This window comes from Saccopteryx leptura, chromosome 5, assembly GCF_036850995.1.
Source record: "Saccopteryx leptura isolate mSacLep1 chromosome 5, mSacLep1_pri_phased_curated, whole genome shotgun sequence".
Taxonomy (NCBI): Eukaryota; Metazoa; Chordata; class Mammalia; order Chiroptera; family Emballonuridae; genus Saccopteryx; species Saccopteryx leptura.
In genome coordinates, this window is record NC_089507.1 from 92,024,178 (window position 1) to 92,037,105 (window position 12,928).

Here is a 12,928-nt window from a genome sequence, read left to right on the forward strand (position 1 = left end):
ATTTTTTAGTTTTTTGGGAATGCCTCTAATACTAGAGTGTAAGAGCCAGTGAACTCACAACACATTTCTGCAATGGTGAGAAAAGTACCATGGACAATCTCTTGAACTGATTTTGTAGTCATTCTGTTTGTCATTTTCTAATTTAAGTGAGCAAACAAGCATGGAAATACTCTCCTTTTAAATCATTACTGGGTGAAGTATTGCCAAATCCAGATATCAGACAAAGGAAGTCACAAACACTGTGAGAAAGTGAGATTGCGTCGAAGGGCAGAATCTGGCCTATTAATGAAGAAGATGCTGCTCATTTCAGGGCACGCGTTCACTCAGACTGGTTGTAAGCTTCTCTCAATATCATGTAAAACAGGTGTTTAATGAACTGCAAAAGAAATTCAATGTTTCTATATGGAAACCTACAAACTTCCAGAAATTAATCTAAAGTGTATTTCTAAATACTCATAATAAGGCAGTGTTTTATTAAGCAATTGAAAATCAATTTGGATCTGCCACTCTGAACCTGGTAGAGCTATATGAGATTATATAGCAGATTTGTTTTGTTTTTTAAAAAGACATACCAGTCTTGCAGAAATTTCTTTTAGCATAACATAAAATTGTAAAGTGGCTTAAATTTAGCCTTTAATTTTTACTAAGTGACCTCAAATGAGATCATCTGAGAAGATCAGTTTTTTCAAAACCAAAGCAGATCATAGTGCTCTATCAGGATATCACTATTTTCAAGTTTCTCAAGTAAAGAATCAGTCAGAAATCTAAGAATCGGATTGCAAAACTTTCAGAGTTATGCTGGGCTCTTTGGAAAAGTCTCAACTTTTTATCTGAAACTGGGCCTCATGAATCATTACTCTTATACTCTTAGTTGTGGCAGAAAAGTCTATTTTTAAATTAGAGAAACATTTAAAGAATGTGAAAGACCCCAAAAATTACTTTAATCTTAAGTGCAATGATCCTCTCAATGACTTCGAGAACATGGGAACATTATTTTATCATGTTTTATGGTTCCAAACTACATCAAGGGAATGGATTCTCTCCTTTACACTAATGAGGTAAATTCTATGCTTCCATTCATGTTTCTTCCCCCCTACATCAGCTACTGCTAAACAAAGGAGAGTCTTGATCTTCAGAGATTTAACCTAATGTGGAATCCACATTTACTTGTTAGCTACATCTGTTATCTCCAATCTGACTGCACTGGGCATTAATATCCAGATGCTCCTACGATAAACTGCTAACAGTTGTTTCCTGCTTCAGACATAAATGAGAATATGAATCTAAACATACTCACTGCATGTCTTCTAATTTATCACTGAAGTGAAGCACAAATGATAAAAATAAATTTATGTATGCATCTATAGATTGGCTAAAGTGGTTTGGCTAGCGTCTGTAATTAAATTTCAGTTCATGAACCAACCTCTTTATATAATATGACATTCACTGCATAGACAAATATTATTCCCATAAAAATTACAAGTAGGGGAGTATTTGAAATGAAAGGAAAAGGAATATCATTTTAAAAGAATTGTCCATCCTTCCCTATTTGAGACCGTTTAGTAAATACTCATTTCTTCTCATGAAAAATAGAAACATGCAGAGTATCTTTAAACATGCAAGGTAAGTCGCTGCATTCCAATCCACTGATCTTTGTTAGTTTCAAACAGCTCAGTATCTGCACACTTTAGTTCATTAAGCATCTTTTTACATGTACGGAAGGTGATTTCACTTTATGTATGGTCAGCATCATCCGTTTTAAAATACAAAACAGTCAACAACACTCTGTGCAAAACACAAAAACTACATCATTTTGCAATGATTGTTTTCATATTACACAGTGAATAGTAGGTATCAAATGGTGAATATTAGACAGTAAAATAAAGATATTACCTTTTGCCCCGGACGACCAGATTCTCCAGGTTCTCCCTGGCCAAAGAAAGCCAAAGATAAAAGGACCAGTCTTAAAAAATTTTCCCAAACCCTTCACAGAGATGACCCAGGCTCTTTGACCACGTATATTTCATTTACTTTATTCTGTTACTCTACATCTCAGTAGACACAGGAATTATTTCTTTTCCTGTGAATATACCAAAAGCTCACATACAAATCCACTTTTCCATAAAATCCAATCAGAAAAGGAAGAGAAGGCAAGACCTCTTATTTAAGCCTTCATCAGATTTCCAGCAGATACTTCCTGTGGTGCCTGGAAGCTGATTATTGCAGGAGAGTAGAAACAGTTGTAACTATCAACGTTGGTAAAAAGGGAGAGAAAGTAGAGGCTTATAAAAACCAAAACTGTAACTCCTGGGGCACAAACTCTTGCAAGACTAGAGTTACCTTAATTCCTGCAGCAGATGATCCAGGGTCACCCTAAAATGAAACCCATGAGAGATTATTCCACAAATTACGGAAATAGGAAGCACACAAACACAGAGAGAGCCATTATCAACAGGGGCACTCAAGGGAACCCCATGACTAATGGGTTTAACTAGGCTCCCTAAGACTTTGTATCAATCTGTCAGCTGTTAAGATGTCAACAATTTCCAAGACAAATAACGTGCTTTCTAAAGACATGGATTTACTTTGAATGCAAAATACATAAGAATTATTATATTCTTTGAAATAAATGTAAATATATAAATATGGTCCTTTTCCCTTGATGTCTTGCTAAAGTTGTATTCCTAGCAATAAATTATAATTTTGGGAGTTGGCATTTTAGTTTTCTCTATTTCTGGAATTTATTAATGTCAGTAGTTATCATTTAGTGGGAGTTCCCTGACCCTTTCCATCTTCAGAAAGTCAGGGTTCAACAGATGAAGTCAAGGGTTAATGACGCTGGGCTGGAAAAAGCTACGCAGCAGGTCAGCTTGTCTTCCCCACGAAGCACTGTCACAGTTATGAACGGCACGTTTTTTTTCTAGCTTTACACTCATTTCATTGTCATGCAGTCACCGGAAAGTCACAGGATGATGAATGACTTGTGGGTGACAGGGGCACGTGTAAGATCTGAGAGAAAAATCTTGAGATTGAATCTGGTTTTCTAAAAGGCACTGTATTCCATTTGGATTTCACAGAGAGGGACGACATTTTGAGAGCAAACATGTTACAAATGAGCAGACAGGGACAAGTGGAAAAGGATGTGGAGGACGCTTGAGAACACTGCTTTTTCTGAAGTGAGGCCAGCACAGGGCTGACATTTTCATGTTCCTTCGAGCCTCTGTCCCGTGAACATAAAGAGAGAAAACGTAGTCATTTCAGACTGTCATGCAAATAGACACGGCCACAGGAGGAAGGTACACACTGGGATACTTTCAGTTGTCATGTACAAGTGCTCAAGGAGCTCCGGGGGTCTATTTTCTTGGTCTAGGTTTAAGGAGCTGCTCATCAATCTCATTTAGAGAGCTGGAGCTATAAGCCTCAGGCCTCTGTGTACACAGCACTTGTCATGCCCTTCAATTCTGTCCCCTTTGCCCCTTTTCCTATAGCTGGCCCTTTTTCTTTCCTCAGAACTTGGCTGAAGTGACTTTGCTTTAAATAACCCTTCACCAACCCACCGACCTGTACACATGCCCCTCACACTCAGCGCGCTGCACAGCATAGCTCACTCATAATCATATATTTATGTTTGCTGCCTATTCTTTGAGTGTCCTTCTATGAGACGATCAGATTCAATGTCAATTTTCGTCCAGTGCCTGGCCCATAGGAGATGCTTGATACATATATGGTGAATGAAAAAATTTCAAAAAGAATGTTTTAAGCAGGTCAGAAGTCAAGAATCAATATGAAAAAACAACAACAACAACAACAAGCTTTAGGAAGGAAAAAAAGCTTAGAAAGGAAAAGGTCATAAATTCGCTTATTGAAGAAACTGATACTTGAGTTTCTTTGAAGTCTGAAATTCCTATTACCCAAGGAAAAATGAAACAGTGATGAAACATAAAGAAGAGGACCCCAAATATTGTAGATCATTAACAATCAATTGAGTTCCACCTGCGAAGTGAAATAAATGTGGCTAATAAAATAATACTTATATTTATTTCTACTAAATCAAGTCTGAAAACCATCAACACCAATGAATCAGGTTTGCAAGATTTTGCACAAGACCTTTGTATTCATAAAAGCCATTTTGACTTGGCTAAGTCCCTTCTTTCATCTTATTTATATTGATACTTCACAAAACTCCCAAGAGTTAGGGCAGATATTACTATTTTCATTTAATAGATGAGGAAGTTAAAGCAACTAGAGGCTAAGTGAATTTTGGACTTCCTAAATTCTATTGTCATAAGAAAAGAATTGTTGGTTTATTTCATTTTGACAATAGGACATAAAGGTTGTAGTAAACTTGTCAATAAGGGAAGTTGCTTGTTCAGTTTTTCAACAAAAAGTGGCCAGATAATCCACTAAAGAAAATAAAGATCAAATTTAGTTCTCATAGAAAGTGGATGGAAAAAGGACAGTTTCCTGAAAGGCTGATTTATTTGTGGAAATTTGAGTAGTCTCATTTGATGGACAACTTATGTGTGATATTTTAATTCTCTTTATAAAAAATTAGAACTGTGAAATCTCAAAGAATTTTTATAACTTTTAAGTGGCAAAGCAACTGCTGAAAGACTGTCATAAGTTAAACATTTTAAAGAATAATGCTGCAAGTAGTGGAAATAAAAGTCGGTGTTTATAATCCTCATTCCTCAAACAGTGAAAATGAATACAGGATTAAAGTAGGGAAAACCCCAATGTGTCTTAAGTGTACTCTTAGCTTCATAAATCAGTTGGTTTGGAAATGGAAGTTTTCACAGAGAGTCATACATGGGCCAAGTACTTTGAGAAGATACTTGAGGTAAATGGATTTGACTTTACTACTGTATTTATCATTCAAGCACAAAGAGTTCCATTTTTAGTTGTGACCATTTTCAAACACAAAATTCAGTATACAATTAATTATAAGTATGTGTTAATAAAGTCTATGTGGATATATAAAGTGAATGTGGCCATATTTCTGTCATTCATTAATTCATTCAATAAATATTTACTGAGCACCAGCTATGAGCCAGCCACATTCTAGATGCAGGGATGCTAGGAGCTAGAAGACAACAGTGACAACATAGTTGCAATTCCCACTTTTGTCCTGTGCATATGATAATCATTTTTCATACATGCATATAAAAATGTCACTGCTTGAAAGCATGAAAGATACTTTTTTCATAAAAAATGTCTGGGATAAGAAGATTCTCATGTTTGGGAGTTCTGTATCACTGTATATACACAGAAGACATGATAGATAAATGCACGATACAGGGAGAAGTTCTACTGTTTAATGAAAATAAGGAACATTTAAAAGTAAAACTATACATGTATTTTTAAGATTGCTCATTCAGTAAATATTTATTATCTTCTAAGAACTTGGATTGGTGCTAGAAATAGAACAGTTTGGTACCATACAATTTTTTTTTCAGTGAGCTGGATGTCCAATTAAATAAATAATTACAATAAATGGTGATACAGGTTATGAAAGGGATATAAAGAGGGCTGTGAGAGCATATAGTAGGTAACTTGACCAATTCAGAGCTGACTGAAACACTTCCCCAGGGAAATGATACAAATTCAGTTTTCAGTGGACTGAAGAATAGGATTAGAAGGTGGAGGTAGAGGTGGACAGAGCAAGATTGTTCTAAGCTAAAAGAATCACATATGCTAAGTTGGAGAGGACCCTGCATTGATTGGGTTAGAAGCACTCACTAAAATAGCCCTTCATGCCTGACCTGTGGTAGCGCAGTGGGTAAAGTGTCAACCTGGAACACTGAGGTTGCCGGTTCGAAACCCTGGGCTTACCTGGTTAAGGCACTTATGGGAGTTGATGTGCTCTGCTCCTCCCCCTTTTCTCTCTCTCTCTCTCTCTCTCTCTCTCTCTCTCTCCTCTCTAAAATGAATAAATAAAAATCTAAAAACAAATAGCCCTTCATGTGTGCATGTAAGAAAAGAAGACAATTTGCTTGGTTACAGATAAAGATGTGGCTTCTGCAAAGGCTCAGAGGATATAAGTCAAAGATGTTATGTAGCCATAAACTAAGAAGGCAGTGTATTTAAAGGAATAGAGATGGCAGAGCAAATAAAGAAAAAATGAACACGCAGACAAATAATACCGAGAAAGTGAAGGAGGAGTTTCTGAATGAATAGATACAATTGTAAACAAAAGAGCGGCATGACCAAATCGTCCAGTGTGCTGCACAAACATCTACTTTCAAGTGGGGGGAAATAGATAAGAAATCCATTCCTATATTTGTTGGTGGGATCACAACTCCAAAGAGCAGAACATAACCCTTCCGTAGCAACTCCACACATGAATGAAATCAGTCTCTGGCAGGTCATTCTTAAACCCAGTGTGCACCAGACTCGCTGGCCACGGAGAAACTTAGCCCAGTGCTTTTTATGGTGGCGTAGCATTTCCAGATGACCAGTCTGGGAAGGCTTAGATTGCTTTACCATCCAAAGGCACCAAGTTGGATCAAAAGGAAAAAAAATCCTATTAAAGTGAATCAGTCAATGATGTAATTTTTATTACATCAATGGTAAAAAAGAAGCATTTTTTGATTTTACATCTCAAACTTGGTGAATGATGAAGTAGTTTCACATACTAAACCCAAAGGCCATGAGAAGAGTGTTTCCAACATGCTGGAAAAAAATTATGTGACAGAAGCAGGAAATGTTTAAAAAAACACATCAAAAATTATATTTCAATTACAGCATTCTCGGGGATGAATGCTACAGGTCAGATTACATATTATACGATACAGATTCCTATTTACAATTCCCTGTTTAGACCCATTGAAAGTTTATAGAAATGATTTCCGTTTTAACTGAAGTATTTCTTGCTCTTAATTTCAGTTGACTAATAAAACTTTTTGATAAAAAAGAAAAACAACCTAGTTGATTTCAATTTCCATGTGGTAAGAAAGCTAACATTTATTGAGAGTTTACTATGTGTGAGTCAGTATGGTAAATGATTTGCATTAATATAAAAAATAAAAACAGTATTCCTTTGAGATGAACTTGGACTTGTAAAAGAAAAATGTTGCTTTAATATTGGAAAGTTAAATTTTAAAAATGTGTGATTAAAGAAACAATGATTGGCCCACATTCCAAAAATGAAGTTTAAAAAATACATCTTCTGAAGCATAAAATTCTGTACATAAGTTCACATAGGCATAGTTCAGACTTAGTATAATTTTTTTTCCTTGAAGAAATTGCTTTCTGTTTGGAAGATTTTCTTTCTTTAAGCAGAGGTTGGCAACTATGGTCCATGGGCCAAATCAGCTACTCACCTGCTACTGTGTAGCCCATGAGCTAAGAATGGTTTTTATATTTTACATGGTTAAAAAAAATCAACAATAGTATTTCATGACACATGAAAATTAGACAAAATTAGAATTTCAGCATCCAGAATAAAGTTTTATATGTCACGGCCAAACTCATGCATACATAATGTCTATGGGTGCTGTCACGCTACAAGGACAGAGTTGAGTAACTGTGACAGAGACCATATGGCCCCAAAATCCTGACATATTTATTTCCTGGCTCTTCACAAGAAAAGGTTGTTAACTTCTGCTTCTAAGAAAAACAAGAAAAGTTAGATAAAATATCCGGTTTATATATCTGGGGTTTGAAATTTTGACTTCGACAGTAATCAAGATATAGCATTGTTCTCATTTGTACTAAACATTCCGGGGTGGGCAAAAGTAGGTTTATAGTTGTTTGTATGGAAAAAGAAATGCAGGTTATGATTATTACAATAGCTTTATTAACTGTGTTTTGTGTGCTCACAACTGTCAACCAACTTTTGCCCCCCCCCCCATATTCATGCCATATTTGATTTTGGCACGATACTTAAATTTGACCAGTAAATAGAAAGAGTCTACAGCATTGGTTCTCAACTAGGAGAAACTCAGTCCCTCAGGGAACATTTGGCAATGTCTTGAAATGGGTTTAGTTGCCACATCTCAAGGGTATTACTGGCATGTAGTCAGCAGAGGCTGAGAATGATACTAAACATGCAACAGTTCCCACAACAACTACTGGTCCTAGTACTGAGGTTGGGAGACCCTGGTCTACAAGAAACTGAGAGTTCCCCCTAATTGTTAGACTGATTTTGAATATAAACATAGTTGCTATTTGTTGATATTAATTCATTCCTACCACCATGCCATATCTATATTAATATATATTTATAGAAATGAGAAAGATACATTTCTCTTTATTTTATAGGTATGTTTATGACTAACCATTACCCATCTGTACTATAATAATTTTCAAAGTTGAATATTCTTATTCAGAACTATAAGCTTAAATGAATAATTCAGTTTTTTTTCATTACTCAATTACCTAAGTTGATTTAAATTAAAACATGACTGACTATTCTACTTTCAGCTTAAAAGATCTTTCCCTTTATTCTTTTGTGTGTGTGTGTGAGAGAGAGAGGGGGGGAGAGAGAGAGACAGACAGACAGACAGACAGAAAGGGAGATGAGAAACATCAACTCGTAGTTGCTCACTTTAGTGGTTCATTGATTGCTTCTCATACGTGCCTTGACTGGGGGAGGGGTGCTCCAGCTGAGCTAGTGATCCTTTGCTTAAGCCAGCAACCTTAGGGCTCAAGCCAGCTACCATAGGATTATGTCTCTGATCCCACACTCAAGCTGGTGACCTCGGGGTTTCAACCTGGGTCCTTAGTGTTCCAGGTCTGTGCTCTATACACTGCACCACCATCTGGTCAGGCTCACTTCATTCTTAACAGCGCAAAGTGAAGTGCTTCTTATGTCAGAGATATCTGTAAGTAGGAACCTAAGCAAAGCTGTCATGATAGACTGGGGTAAAAGAGATGGGTAGGAAGATGAGCCACAAGACCACTGGAATATAAATAATGGTTCACAAGATAAAAAATAATGACAAAATAAAGGCTGACAAAATATACAGATTTAGTAGATTTCAAGTTGAGGCAAATCTTCAAGACTGCATTTAAGATTCTTAATCAAGAGACATATACTGGCAAACTTTAAATCTCACCCCAATTCTCTGATGTGTTCTCTCCTAACATTGAGATAAACAGAATCACTTCAGAAACTCTATTTTTATATCTCTGCCCATAAAGGGAGTGTGCCATTTTTATACATGAGTAACTGTTTTTATTCCTTGAAAACCATATTATTGGAAATCTAGCTACACATTTTCTAAATTTTGACATAGCATTTTACATTTAAAATATTTAAATTTGTACCTAGGAGCTTGTGGAATAATCACCTGTTGTAAATTAAATATTTAAATGTGTTTTCTAAACTTGTAGGATTATCTCTTTTCTTGTCAAACAAAACTACTACCATTTACTTACCTCTCTCAGAATCTCCTATTTTCATATATACAGAAAACCATTTCTTGCTCATACACAACTATTCCATATTTTGCAACACTATACCTTTTCGCCTGCATCACCTTTGGGGCCACTCTCTCCAGCATCTCCCTAAAAGAGAGGAGGAAAAGCTATATATGTAAAATATATTGGTGATATTATACAAAAATATTTTCCATTATTTTAAGTTTCTTTTCATAATCACTACATATTATAATCTGCTGAAAGTGCTCTACAGAGCTAATGTTCTTTTTTTTAATTGACTTTTTTTTAGAGGGAGAGGAAGAGAGATAGACAGAAATATCACTATGTTTCTGTATGTGCCTTGACTGGGGATTGAACACGCAACCTCCGTGTATCAAGATGATGCTCTAACCAACCAAACTATCCAGCCATGGCTAGAGCTAATTAATGTTCTTTCACTTGAACAGCTGCTTGATATCACTGTCCAAATACATTTTATTATAATGAACATAGCTGAACAGTTTTAAACTACTCTATGATATTAAGAGGAAGTAGCAATTTCTCTGATTTCTAGTAGCTAGTAACTTATCCTGACACTTAAAGCCTCCCTAACTCTTTTCTCCTCTGCTCCTATCTCTACTGTAACAAAGACTTTCTGCTAACCATTCCCTGAATTAGCCACAGGGCTCACCACCTCTCTGTGCGTTCCTGCCACCTGGACCCCCGACTTCTCCTTTCCCTTTGATCTGTATACATCTTACTCCTGTCTTCAAGCCCACCTCAAATCTCCAGGTCCTCAGAGTGCATGAGCCAGCCCTCAAAACCTGTGCCCTTAATATTTGATTTATCTGTACTTTCATGATTTGCATTTGCAAAATAAATGTTTTATATTTATTAAACATGCTTTTTAAAAATCATAAATTGGGGAGTTTACGTTTCCTAGATTTCCTATGTCCATTCCTTCACTAACATCTCCTTTCTACCCTCAAAGCAATGAATTAGAAAAGAAAAAGTCATTTGTTTATCACTTATGCTTTGCTTCCTTAAATTCTGGATTCTTTAGTCTTGTACGTAGCATGTTCTGGTGGAAACATCATGAACTGGGAGCCAGAGAGGCCGAGCCCAGCTCCAGCGCCTACTGGGCAAAGGAAGTTTTCTATGCATCATAATCTTCATGAGTAACGTGAGGGCAAGAATACTTTATGGGGACGTAAGAAATAAACAATATACTGTGTGTAAAGCAACTAGGACCTTATCTGACACACTGGCTGTTAATGATGGCTGCTAGCAACAACATTACTTTACTGTTCTTATAGTCCATAAGTTGGAATGCCCTTTTGTCTAGCTTCATAAGAGGTCACTTAAAAATATCTTTAAAATAAGAAACTCTTGGTAACTGTGTCCCTAGGAGAAGAATGGTGATAAGGAAAGATGTTCTTTTCTATTTTCTTTTCTTGTTTCATGAGCATGAAGCTAACCTGCTCAGGCCTTTGTCTCCGGGGACGGACACCCCACTGCAGCCTGGCAGCCTGAGCCGCTGTATCTGAGGATCCGGGCGATGCTGGCACTGCCCTCTCCCTCCTTGCTGTCTGCACAAAAGTGTCATCTGGCGACTAATTAATTTCAAGTTAATTACCATGAACTGGTTGGATGCCAAGTATATGTACATAATCTGTTATGAGGGACCTTTGAATAGGCAGCCTGGCAGCTTACTCTAAGAAAGAAATTGTTTGGAAATCCCTTTATTAAAAAACAGAACAAAGGAAGCAAGCTTTCTTATTGGGAAAACTGGCTCGGAGGAGTCATGAAACAAAGGGTCTGACTGTCCCCTCTGTTATGCTCCCCTTCCATTGAAATAAATGTCTTTTTTCTGTTTCACAAGGCCAAAAATTACATTATATTCAAGAAGCTTTCAGGATCTTTAGAGGTACTTCTTCTGGGATCAGAGGTGATAATACTGATTTGCCAGAGAGATCAAATCACTCATGAAGAGCATTATGTAGTATCTTGGAAGTTTCAGATATTACATTTCTCAAAAATTATTAAATAGCATGAGAATCAGGAAAATTAGGACTAAAATATGCACTGAGAGTCTAAAACGAATCAGGACATGCCCAAAGGTAGTGAGGAAGGACGGGTAAGAGAGATGTAACACATGGCACTCTTTTTGTTTGTTTGTTTCTCTTTTTTTTTTTACAGGAATTCTTTGTGGGGTAACTCTCAGTATATCTGCTATGGCAAACATCTGTATCCCCTTAACTTAGTGACGGAAGAAGCAGCAGAGAGATGAGACACTTGGAAAGGACGGCAGTGGCACTAGCAGGTAGGGTGAACAGAAATTCTGCAGGCCCAGGAAGTTTTGAAAGTCATTTAAAATCCAAAGACAGAATGTTTAAATTTGCTCTTTTTTCCTCCATTTCTTTAAACCTTTTAAAAACTTCTATCCATACTTAAGAATTACACTATTTTCTCTTTTCATTGATTAAGTTAGAAACAAACAAATAAAAAAAAGTCATTATATCTATAACTATATATCTGTATCTAAATCTGTCTGTCTGTCCATACTTATACACAGTTCAGTTTGGTACCTCTTTGTGGGGAAAAGATATAAATGTAGGCAGAATAATTCTCACCTTCTCTCCTCGTTCTCCAGGTGCTCCCTGGGTAAAATAACAAAGATTGAGTGAAATGTTAAATTATAGAACACTCAAGGAACCAATACCAAACAAAATCAGATATTGAACATAGTAATCATATGTGATCTTTATATATTTTTTGGCAATATATATCATTGTTATATAAAAACAAACGGTACGAGTTTTCTGGAGAATTGAATATGGATATCAATATCAAATAAAATCTTAAGTCTTTGCTTTTAGAGGACTAAAGAAGGATATTTAAGATTATCATCCTTAAACTGGCTTTTGAGTCCTTAAGGAGAATGATGTGGTGGTAATTTAAGGTCTTGGGCAGTTTCTTAGGCTCGGAGTTTGTGTTTTGCCCCAACTCTGAATCAGTAAGGTGGGCTAGCACACACTTCCATGAAGTCTTGATTTAAAGCAGCTTCTGATGCATGGATTATTTCAGGGGTTCAGATTCCCCAATCTGTGTAGTTCCCCAGTCTGTCTTCCACCTTCCCCTCGTATGACCGTATATACAGTCCTGAACTTGGACCCCTTCACAATGTCTTAAATCGCTTTAACCTATTGGTAAGCAGCATGCTCCAAATCAGGTGTATTTTTAAAAGCACTAGAATGGAAGAATCAAAGTAAGTGTAGAAGAATGTCTTCTCTCAAAATGATGACCCAGTCAGTGTGAGGACTAAACCGAAACACTGTGCTCTGCAGAGAATCTCATGTCCACTTCACCTGGGAAGAGACAAAGGGTGGCGTGGGAGAACTCTAGAGTAAATTATACATATTACGATAATATTCCTTTTACAAAAAGCGTAAGTGCTGCCATGAGATTAATTGCTTAAAAAATGGTTTAAGGTGATTGTTGTGTTTTTAAAAATAATAACCCACTTCAGAAGTCAGTTTGGAGGCAAGGCTCTTTTCCTTTGCTG

General features: G+C 36.5%; 1 protein-coding gene across 1 annotated transcript in view; it reads right to left on the minus strand.

Annotated features, from left to right (window-relative positions):
* The window catches only part of COL25A1 (collagen type XXV alpha 1 chain), a 599,542-nt gene that overhangs the window by 70,546 nt on the left and 516,068 nt on the right, over nucleotides 1–12,928 (minus strand). The window contains exons 14-17 of the mRNA XM_066384810.1: nucleotides 11,997–12,023; nucleotides 9,466–9,510; nucleotides 2,341–2,373; nucleotides 1,894–1,929 (exon numbers count right to left, since the gene is read on the minus strand). Of these exons, the coding sequence (XP_066240907.1) occupies nucleotides 1,894–1,929; nucleotides 2,341–2,373; nucleotides 9,466–9,510; nucleotides 11,997–12,023 (141 nt within the window). The remainder of the gene's footprint in view (nucleotides 1–1,893; nucleotides 1,930–2,340; nucleotides 2,374–9,465; nucleotides 9,511–11,996; nucleotides 12,024–12,928) is intronic.